Raw genomic sequence first — 20,289 nt, 5'->3', positions numbered from 1 at the left:
CGACGAAYGCAGWGATGTCAGAAACTATTGTGGGCCACCAGAATCGTTGTCGGAGGAAGGCTAGTGTARGACGGGACTCTTGATGACAGGTCAGCCTGGAGGAATGAGCCCATTCCAGGACCCGGGACCGGACTGGGTTAGGGACAAGCAGCCGGTTAGCCGGGCCCCATTTAGGTCCAGGCTGGGAGCGTTGCGCCTCGCGAACCAGGTTCTCAATACCCTAATCCACAGTGGCAGCAAGGCATGAGGTAGGGAGAACGGTTTCGGAGGTCGAGGGTGTGGCAGAGGAACTGTATAGGCGGGAGAGAGCGTCAGGCTTCACATTTTTTGACCCTGGGCGGCAGGAAATGGTGAAGTTGAATCTGGTAAACAAGAGCATCCACCGGGCCTGCCTGGAGTTGAGGCGCTTGGCTGTACGGAGATATTCCAAGTTTTTATGGTCGGTCCAGACCAAGAATGGCTGTTCTGCTCCTTCCAGCCAGTGCCTTCACTCTTCCAACGCCATTTTAACTGCCAGGAGTTCTCGATTGTGTACATTGTAGTTCCTCTCTGCAGGATTGAGACAATGGGACAGGAAGGCACAGGGATGAAGCTTTTGATCCTGGGCAGATTGCTGGGACAGAATGGCCCCTACTCCAACATCCGAAGCATCAACTTCTACCACAAATTGACGCGAGGGGTCCGGATGAATGAGGATGGGAGCTGATGTGAACCGGTGCTTCAGGTCAACAAAGGCTTTGTCGACAGCTGGAGACCATTTGAACGGTACCTTGGGAGAGGTGAGTGCCGAGAGGGGTGCTGTAATCCTGAATGAAACGGCGGTAGAAGTTAGCAAAACCAAGAAACCGTTGTAACTGCACCCTGGATGTTGGTTGAGGCCAATCCACCACTGCTTTCACCTTTCTAGGATCCATCTGAACATTGCCCTCAACAATGACATATCCCAGAAAGGTGATAGTAGAGTGGTGGAACTCACACTTCTCGGCTTTCACAAACAATTGCTTCTCCAGGAGGCGCTGAAGAACCTGTCTGACATGAAGTACATGTTCTTGGGCAGATCAGGAAAAAAACAGGATGTCGTCAAGGTAAACGATCACAAAACGGTTTAGCGTGTCCCGGAGCACATCATTGACCAAAGCCTGGAAAACAGCAGGGGCATTTGTGAGTCCAAATGGCATGACCTGGTACTCATAATGTCCACTGGCTGTGTTGAAGGCTGTCTTCCACTCATCCCCCTCATGTATCCGAACCAGTTGGTAGGCATTCCAAAGGTCCAACGTGGAACATATGGTGGCTCCCTGGAGAGGTTCAAATGTCGAGGAGAGGAAGGGGATAACGATTTTTTTACCGTAATGTCATTAAGTCCCTGATAGTCAATGCACGGACGCAGGGTCTTGTCCTTCTTTTCCACAAAGAAAAACCTGCGCCGGCTGGAGATGCAGACGGACGGACGGCCCCAGTGGCCAGAAACTCCTAGGTACTCCTCCATTAGCTTTGGTCTCTGGTCRGGACAGAGAATACAACCGACCCCGAGGTGGTGTAGTGCCTGGGAGAAGATCAATGGCACAGTCATAAGGACAGTGCGGGGGAAGGGAAGTAGCCTGTGCCTTACTGAACACTTCTAGGAGATCATGGTATTCAGTGGGAATAGCAGAGACATCCACAGTCTTGCTAACATCCTGAGGAAGATGACTTGGGGAAGGCTGTGCTGCTTGAAGGCAGTGGGAATGGCAAAATGGGCTCCACCCCAGGATGGAGCTTGTGGTCCAYTCAATCACCGGATTGTGCTTTTGTAGCCAGGAAAATCKCAAAACGACTGAAACGTGGGGAGATGCAATGAGGAGGAACTGTATGGTCTCACTGTGGTTACCAGAAACCCGTAATTGAACGGGCACAGTACTARGAGTGACTTCCCCTATAGAGCGGCCATCCAGTGCCCTAGCATCCATGGTAACAGAGAGAGGCTGAGTGGGAATACCAAGCTCCGAAGCAATAGCGGCATCCATAAAACTTTCATCAGCCCCAGAGTCAATGAGCACTCGGAGAGACTTAGATTGGTCTCCCCACAGCACAAGCACAAAAAAGGGTGTGCGGGTGATGGGAATTAGGTAACTCCCAGTCTGATTCACCATAGTGCTGGTACCCACTAGAAACAAGGGTTTCCTAATAYGGCAGGTAGCTATAAAATGCCCCTCCACAGTACAGACAACAGTTACTGTTCATCCTCCGTGAGCGTACCCCAACTGATAACCTAGCTCTTCCCAACTGCATAAGCTCAGGAGTATCCAACTCACCCATCGTAGATTCACGAGAGTGCTCGGGGGGCTTCGAATCCTCTCGGAAAAGCTGCCTTTAGAAACTTCCGGATTGCCTCGAAGGTGAACGAGCCATAGCGGGTGCACCAGTGTGCCCGAGACCAGACCTCTTCTCACTCCTACGTTCCCTTAGGCGTCSATTGATTTTGATGGTTAGGGCGATAAGAGAGTCAATTCCATCGGCAATTCCCGAGCAGCTAGCTCATCCTTTACATCCTCAGATAATCCATGCAGAAAAGTATCGACAAGAGACTCCGGATTCCAGGCACTCTCGGCCGCCAACGTGTGAAAATCAACCGCGTAGTCTGCCACACTACGGGAGTTTTTACGTAAGTAGTCAAGCAGTTTACTGGCCGCCTTTCTCCCAGATACCGGAGACTCAAATACCTTTCTCACCTCTGCCATAAATTCCTCCAGATGACCACAAATGGCATATTGTTGCTCCCAAACTGCCGTAGCCAGGGGAGAGCGCCCTTTCCGACATTAGCGTAATGATATACGCTATCTTCGATTGGTCTGAAGTAAACGAAGACGGCTGTAACTCAAAAATAAGTGAGCACTGAGAAAGAAAACCCCGGCAGGCACCAGGATTCCCCGATTATCGCTCCGGAGGTAAGCGGGGTTCTCGGGGAGCCGGGATAGGCTGTACAAACTCACCACAGAGAGGGAAAAAATTACTGGGTGATTGGGTTTTTTCAGAGGTGGCAGGCAGCCGCTGAGCTAACTCCCTGATTTGCTCCATAATAGCCTTTAACCCATGGTCGTGGCYTTCCGTCAAGGATCTGAGCCCTTCCAAAAGGCCCTGTAACAACTCCTCATGTCTCCCAATGGTGGCTCCCTGCAGGGAGACAGCGTGGCGGAGCTGGTCRAAGTCTGCTGGGTCTGTCATGGCCAGTTCGTACTATCATGACACAAGGCGAGACCCAGATGCAGYCACAGGAGGCAGATAGTTGGTCTTACAGTGTGTATAAATCCAGAAGGAGTAGGCAAGAGAATGGTCGTGGACAGGCAAAAGGTCAAAACCAGATCAGAGTCCAGGAGGTACAGAGTGGCAGACAAGCTCGTGGTCAAGGCAGGCAGAAGGGTCAGGCAGGCGGGTACAGGGTCCAGAAACAGGCAAGGGTCAAAACCGGGAGGACTAGAAAAAGGAGAATAGCAAAAAGCAGGAGAATGGGAAAAATGCTGGTTGACTTGGAAAACGTACAAGACGAACTGGCACAGGGTTAAATACACTGGGGAAAATCAGTGACACCTGGAGGGGGTGGAGACAATCTCAAGGACAGGTGAAACAGAACAGGGCGTGACACCAAACATGGCCTTCAGTGGTCTCCTCATGTGTTTTTGTCGTGGAAATTCTAATCAAAAGGAAGAGAGARGGCAGATTTTTCAAAACAAKAACTTTTTATTAGAAGATTTGCAAATCTGGAGCTGGTTAACAATCCACTCAACAACAGTGCAGATTTAAGAGCCCAACTCACAAGAGTTGGGTCTCAGCCTTTATAGGGAATTACAACCTCTGTCTACGTGGCAGTTTAGCAGGTGTGTGAGAGCATGGTGGGAACATTGCGCACAAACAAGTGACGCCAGTTTTGTCACTCCTTTCAGCGGATAGAAGTGTCGCTGATGCTCAAGCTAGCATCTGTTCTCGTCATGTCTCCACACAGCTGTGCCTTTGAAAGATACGAAAAGAACAGGATGGACCAAAAACTGTGTTCACTCTGAGGCTCTTTGTCTTTGGCCGCGTGACCAAGTTGCTCAGAAAATAGAGGAAAAACACTGTCTTTTTCTTACATGAGAGAAACAGCAAGTGGAAATGTACAGGTTTTAAGGCTTGTACAACGCATGTGCATAACAAAGTTTGTAATTTTGCCACCATAGTTTACTGCATAGAAATAGAATGAATAGAATGGGCTTGGAAGCTCTAACCCTGGCAATCTGGTAAACTCGTAGGTACACTTGCAATAATTTCCATTGTATTTTGGAATGGTCTATCAACTGATGCTGGATTGCCATGGTCATGTAGAATGTTCATTCAAATGATGCTAACTTATGTGAATCAAACAATGGAATGTATTTTTTGTAATGTCCTTTGAGTAGTTGATTCAACAAATCACAACACAGATTGAAGGGTACACTTCCTGCTTTTACTTCCTGGCATGGGTGCACTCAAAARGGCTGCCAGTCCACCCATTATGCCATCATTGACTTGAATGAAGACACACTTTCTATTCATTCCATTTCTATGGTTTACTGTGCAATCCTTAGGATCTCAGCCTATGGAGCCGCAGGTGGCAAAGGAGCAAAGAACCACAACAAGCGCTCCCACGGGGTCTTCATCTCAGCCATCTTCCCTCTGGAGAAGGGAGACATCATGTATATACTGGTGGGACATCAGGGGGAGGATGCCTGTCCAGGGGTGAGTCGTAGAGGGGAGAGTTAGGTTACCTCGGGTGACATTATGGGTGGATAAACAGTCACACTTTATTTGGATAGTCCGGATTTTCCATCTGTAGAGCAGTAGATAGTAGATAGTTAGTCGACATGTTACTGAGTCTGTAAATAGTCTATAGAGCGTCTACAGGTGGACTATTCAAATAAAGTGTTACCGGATAACCTGCTGTTCAAATATGTCCGATTCATTTTAGTGAGCGTTTACTTTCCTTTCAACTTTCTGCTATCTTGGGTGCCACCCTGAAGTATTTATCTCCTGATGGTATGAAAAGAAAATCTCAGACTTGCAGCCACTCTCTCTCTGATCTAACCACATTCAAATGTTCTCTGTAGAGAAATCCCCTGACACAGAAGATCTGCTTYGGGGAATCCTCGGTGATAGAAGATGAGTTCACTGGTGAAGAGTGGGCAGGAGGAGGAGGGGGAGGCGGAGGAGCCACCTATATCTACAAGGTAAGAGACCCTCCTCTTAACCTAACTTGAGTCAACTGTTCTCTGCCTTTATCTCATCTCCACAAAATGAAAGCCATGATGGTGTCCATCGGAAGCACATGTAGCTGTTAGATATGAACCGATGGATGAGCTTAGAAGATCTTCTGAAGCCATTCTAAAATATTATTTATCATGGTATTTATCTACAGATGTAGTGTTACAAGCAGTAGAGGTCAGAGTTTATGTTAACTGGTTTGTATGACAAGAACCCTTTAATCTAGAAGTTTTATRTCTTTGAAACGCTGGACTGGCCCCTCATTTGCACTATGGACTATGACAGAGGGTAGAGTGATTTTCCTGTGTTTTATATATATTTCCACACTAGGAGGTTGGAACAATACTGTGAAATTGTGAAAATGATGATAATGCCCTTTTAGGATTCTATTTTTGGCTGGTGTTAAGGCGGCGCMGGTGTCAAATGCACGTTAGTTTGCAATTTCATAATTTAAAAACTGGCGCACTGGCATGTTCCAGCCCTAACGCCAGGTTCAGCTATTTACCTGTCTAATATAATTTCGCTTGCACTCAGATGGGTGGCTGGAAATATTTAAGGTGTGTCCTTAAAAACATAATCCAAAGTGCTAATTTCCGAAAGCCCTCCCTCAGGCCTACAATAACGAAGGCTGGTTCAACAGCAATGTGTCTTTTTATCCTGGAGATTTTATGATGTCATTACATTTGACATTTTATTTATTATTGTTGTTGTTAAAAAAACAGATTGCTTGTTTTTCATACAATTTTATTACAACCAAACTTATTAGAATGATTGACCTTCCTGGTTTTATGGTGACAATGTACYTGGGGCGCTTGTAATGCTACTTGTGGAGATGTGTGAAGGCGATCTGATCTGTAAGATGGTTCCGACTATGTTCATAAAACATAGGCCTATTTGGGAGCAGTATAACGGTGAGTGGACATTCTCCCTTTATATTTATTCAGGATCTTTGTCCAGCTACTGAGAAAAGATTTGAATGTGCGTAAAACCCTCCATGGTCTGCTTTGTTTTAATATTAAAATAAGTTGTTGCTTTGTTTAGAATTTGATTCGAATTATTCATGATCTTTTTAGGCCTTATCAATAATAAATGTAATCTTGCTTATTGACAATGTTTGACATGTCAATGCTAAGCCATAATGCAATTTACAGTAGGCCTAGCCCCTATATCAGTGTGAATGCTATTGAAGCCGTGCAATTACTTAGAACAATATGGACTGCAAATGGGTTGAAGTGAATGTATTTATCAAAAATAGGTCAACATTTTTTTATTTTGTTTCTGTAAGCCATTTAACAAACTATAATGGACTAACATTGGAACTGGAGTTGATACAAAGGCAGTACATAAAAGACCATAAATACACAACTTGAAGCAACCACATACAATATTTCACCATGGAGCACGTTCTGATTGGCCAGTGAGGGGCCAAGCCTAGACACACCCACAACTTGTTTATTCATCAAAACCCAGCCCTTTCACACCAACGCCAGCAAATGTGCTGATAATTGTGATAGTGACAATAGCAAAAATATTTTTGCTGACACCCTCCTGAAACTATAGCTCTACCGCCTGCGCTTAGATTTACCATTGTGTTAGGTTTGTTAAAATAAAGCCCCCTAATGTAAGAGCTTTCTGAAAAGACTGCCTGAAATTTCAGCCTGTTTTGGTGGGATGGAGTTTTTGCCTACCTAGTGACATCACCAAGCGATAAATTACAGTTCCAATCCTCTCTGCCAATAACCCACTCAGACCACTCCAGACAGTCCTAGCAAAATTATTGCTTGAGAAATTGCTCTTTGCTAAGAAGCTATTTTTGTTTCTTTTTGACCATTTTAATTGAAAACAATCACAGTAAGATACTTAATTGTTACGCAGAAATAACTTGACATTGAGATAAAAATGGCTGCATTGGAACTTTTAAGCTGCTATTGTGTTTGACTGTGACCCCTGCCAGATGGAGGGTGGGGTGCTGGTGCCTCTACTGATAGCGGCTGGTGGTGGAGGGAAGGCCTACCTGGAGGACCCAGAGAGCAGCCTGAATCAGATCCCTCTGGAGCAGTATGAGAACGACACAGTGGCCTCCAGCTCCAATGGCAAGACTGGAGCAGCAGGTTGGTTGGGTTTCCACCCTCACTTCACCCCCTCCACTTTTCCCTTCCCTCTGAGATTCTCTTCACAGAGCTAGCTATCTGCTCCTTGAAAACACGTGGCTTTCATTTCTCTGACTGCTAAAGCTCCTACTTGAGCGTCTTCAGTAGAAGGTGTCAGAGAAAGGGCAGGAGTGCATGTGTTTGTATCAAGAAGCTGGCCCTGACCCCTGGTTATCCTATGGGTCTGCTTATAATCTTGGTTGCAGCCTTTTGACTTATGCAACCATTGAAAAGGAAGAAAAGACATAGTGTATATGGCAGTACTGTATTAATGTACTTGGAAAAGACTCATGGAACATTCCCTGTAAATCCTCCTTGACCAGCAAGTTCTTATGGAGCATTTATCGACACATCTTATGCAAACATCAATGGAAGAAGTGTTTAGAGAGAGTGATGGCTAAATGAGYTGTGTGTGTGTGTGTGTGCTTCAGGGGGAGGTGGAGGCTGGAAGGACTCCTCCAGCCACCTGTGGGCAGGGAAGTCTCTCCTGGAGGGAGCAGAGGGGGGTTCTTCCTGCCCCCAAGCCTTATCCAAACTGTCCTGGGCCACCTTCGGAGGGTTTGGAGGGGGAGGGGGAGCCTGCACTGCTGGAGGAGGAGGAGGCGGATACAGAGGTAATCTAACACACACTCATAATAATATTTACTGCTTTCCTATGTGCCATACTGTACTGCTAGGGGTGTTATTATTGGATTTAAGATCCTCCCTCTGTAGCCTCCAGCTCTTTTCTAGCTGTGATGAATCTGACAAATACATTTATGCTGGAGAATTTCCATTGGCCCCAAGGAAAGGGGAAGGCTGATAACATTCCCTGCTTTTCTGCCTTTATCTGGTATGATTTACTAATCATGGATTGGTGACAGAATAAACATCCCTCTCTGAATGTTGTGATATTATGAGACAGGTTGAACTCATACTGAGATCATGAAAGACCCTGCTTTTTGTTTTGTCTGGGGAAGAAAGTTCTACTTAATTGACTGATAAGATTGGAGGTCCTTTAGCTCCTCTGAAAAACATGGCACACACTGAGAGGAGATATGTACAGACTGATAAAAATTTGATTTCTTTCAACATTGTTAACATACCACACATACTCCCTCTACCCAGACCGTCTTTGATCAAAATAAAGATTTATAATGTGAGCATATGTTATGCAAGCAATAATATACCATTGTTATTATTAACTCAAACATAGACTTTTACAATCTCTCTGCATTCACTTATCTTTGATATCGTGTTTCATCTAAATCAAGGTGGCGATGCTGCGCTGATTGATGACATCACAGCGGGCGGTCAGGATGGCATCTCCTTTGTTAATCCCATGGGGGAAATATTTCTCCATCCGCTGGCAGGTAAGGATTTCTCCTCCTTCATCAGTGTCACTGGGGGCCAGAAGAGAGGGGGGGGGAGAGCAGAGAGCGAGCCCAGGCCGTAACACAGAGGTCTGTGTGTCTCTACCACCTGATTCTGATTCAGTGGGAGAAGAAGGGATGGGCTCCTCATCCCTCAYACACTAGTTAACTAATTCAGYGCCTCACGGATCCTGTTGATCCTGGCGCCATGCAACCTTCTCTTTTTTCAATGATGTAGAGGAACAGACAGCCCCTCAATTCTTTACGGCACGACAATGTCATTTGAGTCCAATGCATGTGCTGCCATTGCAGGACAGAATACAAAGCAGTCCTCTGTGTAGTGACAGACATGAAAAAGACACAAACTAAAACAGATCAACTGACCCATGGCCATGCAGTACCGACTTTACAGTGAAACCACAATTTGTTTTCGTTGACCATAGTTAAGAATTGAAGTCCAGTGTTTGACAACGTTATGAAGAAAAGAAAGAACACTGATTGCGAAACAGCTTATCTTTTTAGCCATAGATATGGCTGAGTTGACCAGTGCTTCTGCTACAGTATTCTTCTTGTGAGATTCATGTGGTGAACTTCCTCTGTCATCCTCCCCACTCAGCCATGGAGAGCCATGGAGAATGTGAGATCAAGGTGCAGCTCAACTGCGGTCACTGCCAGACCCAGAGCTGCAAATGGGACGAGGACACTCAACTCATCATTTGCCTCTGTCACAACGAGGAGGTGCTGGCCAGTGACAACGTCACCTGCACAGGTAACAGTCAAGTAAAAACCCTCATTTACGAGAAGTGGTTTGGGATCATATAAGCTCAATTTAAAATTCTGTCCTTGAGAATWTCACAGATCTACCACTGTGTTTCTCTTGAAATGGTACACTCATAAAAGGAGAGAAATTGAGAAATGGAATGGAAGGAACTACCTCTCGAGTAATCACATTGTCTTTGATGCATTGTTATGATCTGAGTGGTTCTCCATCTTTCCCTGTTAACCCTGACCTCTGACCCCCCAGCAGCCCATCAGGGCCTCGCTCCAGAAGGCCAGCTGTCCTTGTCCCTCATCCTAGCTGTGGTGGCAACCATCGTGGTGACGGTCATCGTCCTGACCTGCGCCAGCCTCACCCTCAGTAAGAGACTCTTCCAATTCTGTGTTGATTCTGTGCCCTCCACCTTTCACCGTCTGTGAGCTGTAACTTTCTTTCCATGCCAACGATACTGTATTTAACTTTCTGACAATGAAAGCATCATGAAAAGGCAGGAGCTTGGCATTTTAAACCAAGCTGTGGTTTAATGTATTCTCTTTGAGGGAAATGTGACGTTGGATGTGAGTGAATGGTGGAAGTCCATGATTCAACACTGCATTTAACAGTCAGGAAGATACTTGTAGAAAATAGTACAAAAGGTGGCCTTTTAGGAATTGTTGCTTATAATCCTCTTTTGGGAAATCCACATTGACAAAAATGGGTTTGTCTTGTCAGGCCTTGGGCATTATATTTCTTCCAGATATCAAGCCTGGTAGAGACAAAACTGATTTGAACTGTGATACACATACTTTAGGAGGGGCTGAAGGGATTACTGTCTAGCCACCTTTCACTCTTGCACTTTACTTCCACAAAATCTAAGATGTTTCTAACAGAGTGAAGGGGTTGGCTAAGTATTCATTTAGTTGTCTGGCACATTGGGATTGATGGTCCCAAGTATGTGCAATAACATACATATACTGTTTATCTAGTCATGCTTAAAAGTGCACATTGGACAAATCTCCACACCAGTAACAATTCTTACCCTCTATACTTGTTTTATAATCACATGGGTTTATTTTAATTCAAGGTGAAACATGGTTTAATCGCTTAATGCTAATGATTGCACAATAAGCCTGCTAAAAGGAATAATTAGGGAAATGACTGCTATTAACTTTAAAATTGTACCTATGATTATTCTACTTTGGAAACATTGAGGAGTGAAAGAAAGAATAATAATCTATTATACTAATATTAGTGTCTAACCTCGTCTTGCCAATGAGCGATCAATGATTAATATCATAATGAATGCTGCTACTGTGTTATATGTGTACTTTATGTGTGCTCATGCTCCAAAAATGGACTGATTGTCTTATTCATTTTTGGGACAGAAATGTTTGACAGTGAGGATTATTTTAAGTTCCTCTTTGACTGTTCCCTTTTTGACGAGCGTGTGCTGCGGTAAGAGGGGAGGGTGATTCTGGCAGTGTAGGACTCTTACTTTCCTGCCAGTGCTGATTAAGGAGTGTCTAATCATGGAGTGTCTTACCATGACAGAATGTCAACATCTATTCCACATTGGTTCAACCAGTGTGTGCCCAGTGGGATGGTATAATTTTTTCTTGATGATGTCAGACAAACTGATATCACCAAATATCAACATTCCCTCTATGTCGGTATGAGATCCTCATATTTAGAGTTTGACTTGTGCACTAACTGTAACACACTGTGCTATGACTGAAGTGTAACTGTACTTTTTTCCAATGCTAAATAATTAAAACCTGTCATTAACACAAAGCTTCACTGTGGAGTGAAAGTCCCTTTGCGTAAGACCACAGAACTTTCCCATAAGCCTCAGAGGAAGTGATATCAGAGCTGCTTCCTGTCMCTAGCACTGTCAATTCAAAAGGCATACTGTACAGTATCAATATATAGTTTCTCTATATCCTAACACACAACATACACACACTCAACTCAACACAACACACACACAACACAATACAACACACACACCCAACTCAACCCAAAAGCCAGATGGTCAAGCAGCCCCACTGTGGCCCATGGTGAGGGCCCATCCAGGTAGAGACAGACCTCAGACAGTTAACATTGTCTCTTCACCTGAGCTCTCCCCCAAGTAGGTTGGTAGTCTGTCCACGGCCCCCCCACTCCTCCCCCCCGAGCGTCGCGTCTGTCTGCACCTGCAGCTCGACGTCACGGCAGAGGGCACCTCTCACCACCACGCATCGCCCCCCAGGGCCCCCACCCAGCCCCCCAGGCAGACTACCAACCTGCATCGGGGCCGCGGGCCGCCTCCACGGAGGGTGAGTCCTCGGTCCTCAACTCACAGACTCACAGCTAGTCACTGACTGGACCAGGGCCAGAGGTCAGAGGCCAGAGGTTAGAGGACAGACAGACATTAGGGTAGTGTCTGATGCAGGGATAGTGTGTTATGTCTCTGATAGGTACAGTATAGCAACAGTTTGAAGCCGAGGGCTGTATCACAGTAACCAACACTGTCTTCCTGGTCTCTCTCTCCTACAGTATACTACCGTAAGAAGAACCAGCTGCACGCAGTTAGGCTGCGTCTCCAGAGCCCAGAATACAAGCTGAGTAAGATCCGGTCATCCACCATCATGACAGATTACAACCCAAACTACTGCTTTGCTGGCAAGGCTGCTTCGCTGAGTGAGCTGAATGAAGTACCACGCAAGAACATCACCCTCCTCAGGTAGTCCACACACACAGTACAGCTGACTGAGCACAGAACTATAAGCTACAACGTGCATTACATGATGGACTGAAGCTCTTTGTCACCTGTCTGGCTTGGTGTGTGTTTGCAGGGCATTGGGCCATGGAGCATTTGGGGAGGTGTATGAAGGCCAGGTTCTGGGGATGAATGGRGAGAACACAGCCATGCAAGTGGCCATAAAGGTCAGTTCCCTCTTCTTTCGGCTCCATAGCTCCTCCATGACTAAGAATATATCAGCACAGAACAGTTGAAATTATATAATTCCTCTTGGGCATTGCATATGCATGAATAGCCAAAAACAAAGAGTAGAAGATGTTTACAGTTTTTCCAAGTTAACACACGTTTGCTGAAACTACATCTCATGTACTCAAAATTCTAAGCACAAAACACAAAACAGTTAGCCAATTTCCCCAAACCCCACAGACATCTTGCAAAATGAAACACAGCAATCAAAATCATGTACTCCCTGCTCAAAATTAAACTCTGCATACAAATGAGACACACACACAAATCAAATGAATAAAACTTTGTGACAACCGAGATCACACCAATGTGACAAATTCAAAACACTACTATCAGAACCTATTTCAGTGTAAAGACTAAGATTTTGTTATACTGTATATTGTTTGTGTGTACTCAAACAAGAAAGGAACACAAATGCATTTTTTTTTTTTTATATTTCAACATGACTCAATACATGTCAAACAGCATACTGTAAGCACACATACAGTTGAAGTCGGGAAGTTTACATATACCTGAGCCAAATACATTTAAACTCAGTTTTTCACAATTCCTGACATTTGATCCTAGTAAAAAAATCCTGTTTTAGGTCAGGTAGGATCACCACTTTATTTTAAGAATGTAACATGTCAGAATAATAGTAGAGAAAATTATTTATTTCAGCTTTTATTTCTTTCATCACATTCCCAGTGGGTCAGAAGTTAGTTTTTTCCAACTGCTTACACACGTTTTCAAAACTGTCTCCTTTTTTCAAAACTCTATACACAATTCCCAAAACTGCACACACAAAATGCAAAATGCCTCACATCTTCAAAATGTAACACTGCATTCAAAATGCCATAAACACATGTCAGAATGAAGCATTTGCATCAAATGGCAAACACTGCTTTCATAATAGTACATTTTTGGATATACCATGTAAACACTGTTGTTCTAAATCTAAAGCTCTTTGGTCTTTCATAGGCTTATATCTACATTTCAATACAATGTTCTACAGTGAAAGTAATCTGCTGAGAGAAATACATCCACAGATACACCTCCAATTGACTCAAATGATGTCAACTAGCCTATCAGAAGCTTCTAAAGCCATGACATAATTTTCTGGAATTTTCCAAGCTGTTTAAAGGCACAGTCAATTTAGTGTATGTCAACTTCTGACCCACTGGAATTGTGATACAGTGAAATAATCTGTCTGTAAACAATTGTTGGACAAATTACTTGTGTCATGCACAAAGTAGATGTCCTAACCGATTTGCCAAAACTATAGTTTGCTAACAAGACATTTGTGGAGTGGTTGAAAAACTAGTTTTAATGACTCCAACCTAAATGTATGTAAACTTCCGACTGCAACTGTACAGTAAAAATGCAAACATACAGTAAATATATTTTTGCATATGCAAAGGAATAAAAATAGGCCTATTTGTACTGCTGTACTGTATGTTAGCTCAATTGTACGAAATAGATAAAGAAACCGTCAAAATACAGTCAAATCTAAATCATAAGTCAAGAAACAAATACTCCATTGCGGAAACAAAATCAGTCATATATGTTGTTTTTGTCCGGGCACAGATTTTCATCAACATCACAGGCGATATTCTCCTTGGTCAGACAGCGGAGAAATATCTTCTGGCATGACGCATCCACCCCTGAAAAGACTGGAGTGTCACCATATGCCTCCTCCATTGCCTGGATTACGGCCATACGTTCATGGGGTTTGCGATCATACACCTTCCACCCCCATGCTGAAAACAACTCCTCAATAGGGTTGAGAAATAGAGAATTGTAAACCAGGGATGGTCATGGGAGCAGTTGCGGACCTGAGCAGCCTGATGGAAACTCACGTTGTCCCAAATTAGAACATTTGCTGTTCAGGATCGCCTGGGCTTCTCTGCTCTGGCTAAAAAAGACTGATGTGTACGGTGTTCAGAAATTAAGGAAATGAGCAGTGCTGTATGGTCCAAGGGTGGCATAACGGTGGAGGACCCCACTGTGGCGCATAGCTACGCATATGGTAATATTTCCCCCACGCTGGCCAGGTACCTCAATGATGGCACGTTGACCGAGGATGTTCCTTCCTCTCCTCCTCATCTTTGCTAAATTGAATCCAGCCTCATCTATGAATATGAGTTCCTGGGGGATGGGACTTGCATCCAACTCCATGATTCTCTGAAATGACAGCAAATACTGTATTTGCTGTATAGTAAAGTTCACTGGCAACATCAATGAGTCTCTAATGTTTCAAGAGTGTAATACTACTTGCACATATTCATACCGTTTATCCTTCACTCTTTGGGAATTCCTTTCAAATGGGACTCTGTAGATTTGCTTCATCCAGAGATGGTGTTTCTTAATATGGTTGATAAACTCACTCTGATATTGAAGATGGCAGGGTTTTCAATAATCTGTTGTTCGATTTCCCGCAGTCTTATGGCATTATTTTCAACTACAATTTGCACAATGGCAGCCTCCTGTTTGTCTGTAAATAGATGCGTTCTACCACCACGTACGTGGTGGTCGTCTTTTAGTTCTACAAAAACAAAATAGCATGCAGTACAGTAAACACTACAGTAGTACAGTATACAAGATAAACATGTTGCAAAGCAATATAGCTCCCAATTTCATACAGTAATACATGAAACATTTACTTGTTTCACCTTTGTAAGGTTCTAAATAAACAGAGAAAAACTCACGGATGCTTAGTAAAGCTCAAACCAAGTTTATTCACCCACTGGGTCATACAGCTGCATAAGACAAATAACATATTCCTCCACCTCTACCTCTACCTCTACCCCCACCTCAACCTCTACCTCCACCTCTCTCTACCAAGTTTGCTTCCATTGTTCTCCAAACACAGGAGTTCTCACCTGTGGGCTCTTTATCCAGACCAAAGCTCTGATTGCAAAGTGAACATTTATGCAATTAGTGTTTGCACATGTGAAGAGAGAAAGTGATCAATTGGTAATTGAGCGTAGCTTGTTGAACTGAGTTGCTTTTCATTTGCACACAACATATTTTAGTTGTGAAGGTTGTGCCAAAGGTAGAGAATTGTGTGTTGTGTTTTGCCAAATGTTTGTTACAAAATTGCAGTCTGAGTGTAAAGCAAAACATGTGCCAGTAGTATTGCAGATGTGGTGTCTGGCACAATGACCCAAACCTGTAAATTAGTTACAGGTTTGGGTCATTGTGCCTCATGGGCCAGTTTTAGTGTGTAAACAATTGGGAAAAACTGTAATATTGATAACCTTTTGACTAAAATGCTAAGAGTAACTAAGAGTGTTCCTCCTCTATGGCAGTTTCCCTCTGCATTTCCTTCATTATGTGTACTGCTGGTCTGGTGTATTTACACCTGCCTTAAGAAAGGCTCTAGCTCTGTGTTGTAAGTAACAGTGACGTACAGACCTATAACCTAACAAAGGAGATCATGCTGGTGACCTTTCAAAAGACTCCAACACTGATCTAAATGCCCTTCTGTGTTTCGCTCTGACACGACATGTCTGTTTGTATCACTTCTGCTTGGAAAAATGCAGGATGCAACTCAAACAATGACTGATTACATTATAATCTAATAGTAGTTTAAAATGTATCATTGCATCATACATACTGTAGACATTAACATTGTACAGAACACAATTCATTTCTTTAGTCATTCTGCTGCATATATTAATTAATAGATTTCTCTAGAAAAATCTGCTATGAAAATCAACTGTAATTTCCTTGGGTGAATCAGCTGATGAGTGCATGCCATGGGGTGTCTCGCTCTCTGCATGTGTTCTGTTCTGAATAGGGCCTGACTGCCTGTTATTACCTTTCTGCTCCACAGACTCTTCCGGAGATCTGCTCCGAACAGGACGAAATGGATTTCCTGATGGAGGCGCTGATTATGAGGTGGACTAGGCTGGAACACACAGGGCCTCATCCATTCCTTCGCTCTCTCTCTCCTCTCTCTCTCTCTCTCTCTCCTCTTCTCTCTCTCTCTCTCTCTCTCTCTCTCTCTCTCTCTCTCTCTCTCTCACTCTCTCTCTCTCACTCACTCACCTCACTCACTCACTCACTCACTCACTCACTCACTCACTCACTCACTCACTCAACTCACTGTCACTCACTCACACTCATCACTCACCTCACTCACTCACTCACTCACTCACTCACTCACTCAGCTCACTCACTGACACATCAGAGTAACGTATGAGGGAGGCAGATGACACACAGAGTAACGTATGAGGGAGGCAGATGACACACAGAGTAACGTATGAGGGAGGCAGATGACACCCAGACACTGTCATACCATCACTTAGCGCTTGGCAGTCTAATCTGCTGCCATGTTTTGTGACTCTCCTCATTCACTGCTTATTTTGGTAAACAGCTCCCCAGCTGTTGTTTATCATAGAGAGTCAGGTAATTCATCGCCGTTGAGGTAACAGCAGCTGGTTGCCAGAAGAAATCTGTCTCGCCTCCAAATGGAGCTCTGCTAAAAGCATCTCTGTCGGGCAGACGCTGTCCGTCTAAGGCAGGCACAACAGAGTATATAATGAGTAGCCTGGGGTAAATTGGGCGTTTCCTGGTGATTTAATAATACTAGACACAGCCTAGACATAAACACAGACACATTCATTAATATGTTGATGCCACCACACCACACCACACACAACTTGTAAAAAACAGTCCTGTACCCTAAAGCCATTACAGCTGGTGTCTGGCCAACTCTCCTAGCCTGAGGTACAGAAGTGTGTTCACCACCGCTGTTCTTGTGTGTCCACAGTAAGTTCAGCCACCAGAACATAGTGCGCTGCATCGGGGTGAGTCTGCAGATCCTGCCCCGCTGCATCCTCCTGGAGCTGATGACTGGAGGCGATATGAAGAGCTTCCTGAGACAGAACCGACCCAAAACGGTCAGTAGCTTCCTGAGACAGAACCGACCCAAAACGGTCAGTAGCTTCCTGAGACAGAACCGACCTAAAACGGTCAGTAGCTTCCTGAGACAGAACCGACCCAAAACGGTCAGTAGCTTCCTGAGACAGAACCGACCCAAAACGGTCAGTAGCTTCCTGAGACAGAACCGACCCAAAACGGTCAGTAGCTTCCTGAGACAGAACCGACCCAAAACGGTCAGTAGCAGAGTGCCTCTCAGCTGCCTGAAGTGTTCAACAGCCCTATGGGTCTGTAGCTGTATGTCAGTAGTAATGGTTTTGTGTGTGTGGTGTTTTTTCAGAGTCAGAGCTCCTCCCTCACCATGCTGGAGCTGCTACACGTGGCCAGAGACATCGCCTTCGGCTGCCGTTACCTAGAGGAGAACCACTTCATCCACAGGTTACCATGTCCTCCTACCAAACCAATAACCTTTTGTATACAGTATTCATACTACATAAAGAGGTATTCAATGTTGTTTGTTGTGTGTTTCAGAGATATAGCTGCCAGGAATTGTTTGCTGACCTGCCCTGGACCAGACCGAGTGGCTAAGATAGGAGACTTTGGAATGGCGCGTGATATATACAGGTATACTTAACCACCAGTTCTCTCTGTCCCAATACCATSCTGCTTGTTGCTTCAGTTCAGCATCCCCCAAACAGGATCTTAACGCCTTGTGATGTTTCATTTCTCCATTCTGTGTTTTTCACAGCTGATATCTCAACGTATCTGTTGGATCAGTCTAGTCTCCACGCAGTGAAGACTTGAGAGTACTATTCCCATTGAGTTATAGAGGAGTTTCAGACACTAACCATGACTCATTCTCCTCCACAGGGCCAGCTACTACAGAAAGGGTGGCCGTGCCATGCTGCCCGTCAAGTGGATGCCCCCAGAGGCCTTCATGGAGGGCATCTTCACCTGCAAGACTGACACCTGGTAACCTATTCACTCTATTACATGATGTATCCAAACTGTAGTTGAATGACTAGTAGCAGTACATACAGTGCCTTCAGAAAGTATTCATACCCCTTGACGTATTCCATATTTTGTTGTGTTACAGACAGAATTTGTTTCTCAGCCATATACACACAATGACAGTGAAAACAGGTTTTTAGACATTTTTGCTAATTTATTGAAAATGAAATACAGAAATATCTAATTGACATAAGTATTAACACCCATTTGCAATGACACTCCAAATTGATCTCAGGTGCATCCRGTTTCCTGTGGCCAACTCAATTGTTTGGACATAATTTAGAAAGAAACACACCTGTCTATATAAGGTCCCACAGTTGACAATGCATGTCAGGAGCAGAAACTATACCATGAAGTCCAAGGAACTGTCTGTAGATCTCAGAGATAGAATTGTGATGAGYCATATATCTGGGAAAGGGTATAAAACTATAGTGTTGAAAGTTTCCAAGAGAAGAGTGGTCTCCATCATTGGGAAATGGAAAAAATATGGAACTACCCAGACTCTGCCTAGAACTGGCTGTCCGACCAAACTGAGCAACCGGGCAAGAAGGACCTTGGTCATGGAGATGACCAAGAACCTAATGACCACTATGACAGAACTACAGAGTTCATTGACTGAGATGAGAGAACCTGCCAGAAGGACAACAGTCTCTACAGCACTTCGCCAATCTGGGCTTTATGGGAGACTGGCTAGACGGAAGCCACTCCTGAGAAATATGCACATGACAGCACGCCTGGAGTTTGCAAAAAGGCACATGAAAGACTCTGAGAGCATAAGGCAAAAGATTCTGGGGTCTGATGAGACAAAAATTGAACTCTTTGGCCTGAATGCAAATCGCTTTGTCTGGCGAAAACAAGGCACAGCTTATTACCGGTCTAACACCGTCCCTATCGTGAAGCATGGTGGTGGCAGCATCATGCTATGGGGATGCTTTTCAGAGGCAGGGACCGGAGACTGATAAGGATAGAGGGAACAATGCATGGAGACAAATACAGGCAAATACAGAGTGAAAACGATGATTTAGGTTCGATCAGGATAATGACCCCAAGCATACATCCAAAGCAACACTGGAATGGCTTCAGAACAAGAATGTGAAAGACCTTGAGTGGCTCAGCCAAAGGCCAGACTTCAATGCCATTGAAAATCTGTGAAAGACTCCCCGCTCCCTTCAAAAAAATCCCCAAATCCAGATGTGCAAAGCTGATACAGACATACCCAAGACGACTCAAAGTTGTAATTGCCGCCAAAGGTGCTTCTACAAAGTATTGACTCGGGGTGTGAATACTTATATAAATGAGATATTTCTGTATTTAATTTTCAATAGATTTGGAAAAATGTCTAAAAACATGTTTTCACTTTGTCATTATGGGTAATCCATATTTTATTCAGGCTGTAACATAACAATATGTGTAATAAGTCGAGGGGTGTCAATACTTTCTGAAGCAGCTGATTTCTCATATCTACTCTTTTATCTGACCTCTGCTCTCCCTCTGCAGGTCGTTTGGTGTACTGCTCTGGGAGATTTTCTCTCTAGGCTACATGCCTTATCCCTGCAAAACCAACCAGGAGGTTCTGGAGTTTGTGACAAGTGGGGGAAGGATGGACCCCCCTAAGAGCTGTCCCGGGCCTGTGTGAGTAGATCAGATTGAGCTGATGGAGAGTTAACTCTCTTGACGGGAGTTTATAATGCATTTAGGTCCGTTGCAAGGCCAATATGCAGTTTTAGACTTAAATCCATGATTCAGTTTGCTTTTCTCCAACTCTCTTCTGTAGGTACAGGATCATGACTCAGTGCTGGCAGCACTGCCCTGAACACAGACCCAATTTCTCCACCATTCTGGAGAGGATCAACTACTGCACTCAGGTCCTGACCCACTCGCAGCCAGGGATGCATTTTCTTCACAACACTCACC

General features: G+C 44.3%; 1 protein-coding gene across 2 annotated transcripts in view; it reads left to right on the top strand.

The window, feature by feature from the left end:
- The window catches only part of LOC111968865 (tyrosine-protein kinase receptor), an 89,954-nt gene that overhangs the window by 66,761 nt on the left and 2,904 nt on the right, over nucleotides 1–20,289 (top strand). The window contains exons 13-28 of one of the 2 annotated variants that reach the window (XM_023994786.2): nucleotides 4,581–4,731; nucleotides 5,100–5,219; nucleotides 7,208–7,364; nucleotides 7,835–8,017; nucleotides 8,657–8,755; nucleotides 9,372–9,524; nucleotides 9,783–9,893; nucleotides 12,048–12,234; nucleotides 12,347–12,437; nucleotides 16,316–16,380; nucleotides 17,255–17,384; nucleotides 17,705–17,802; nucleotides 17,896–17,988; nucleotides 18,235–18,336; nucleotides 19,873–20,007; nucleotides 20,150–20,240. In XM_023994786.2, coding sequence (XP_023850554.1) covers nucleotides 4,581–4,731; nucleotides 5,100–5,219; nucleotides 7,208–7,364; nucleotides 7,835–8,017; nucleotides 8,657–8,755; nucleotides 9,372–9,524; nucleotides 9,783–9,893; nucleotides 12,048–12,234; nucleotides 12,347–12,437; nucleotides 16,316–16,380; nucleotides 17,255–17,384; nucleotides 17,705–17,802; nucleotides 17,896–17,988; nucleotides 18,235–18,336; nucleotides 19,873–20,007; nucleotides 20,150–20,240 — 1,966 coding nt within the window. Of the gene's footprint in view, nucleotides 1–4,580; nucleotides 4,732–5,099; nucleotides 5,220–7,207; nucleotides 7,365–7,834; nucleotides 8,018–8,656; nucleotides 8,756–9,371; nucleotides 9,525–9,779; nucleotides 9,894–12,047; nucleotides 12,235–12,346; nucleotides 12,438–16,315; nucleotides 16,381–17,254; nucleotides 17,385–17,704; nucleotides 17,803–17,895; nucleotides 17,989–18,234; nucleotides 18,337–19,872; nucleotides 20,008–20,149; nucleotides 20,241–20,289 lie in introns of both variants that reach the window. The other variant, XM_023994785.2, reaches the window with a different exon arrangement.

The sequence above is a fragment of the Salvelinus sp. IW2-2015 genome, linkage group LG9, assembly GCF_002910315.2.
Source record: "Salvelinus sp. IW2-2015 linkage group LG9, ASM291031v2, whole genome shotgun sequence".
Taxonomy (NCBI): Eukaryota; Metazoa; Chordata; class Actinopteri; order Salmoniformes; family Salmonidae; genus Salvelinus; species Salvelinus sp. IW2-2015.
This window is presented reverse-complemented; position numbering and strand designations above follow the sequence as displayed.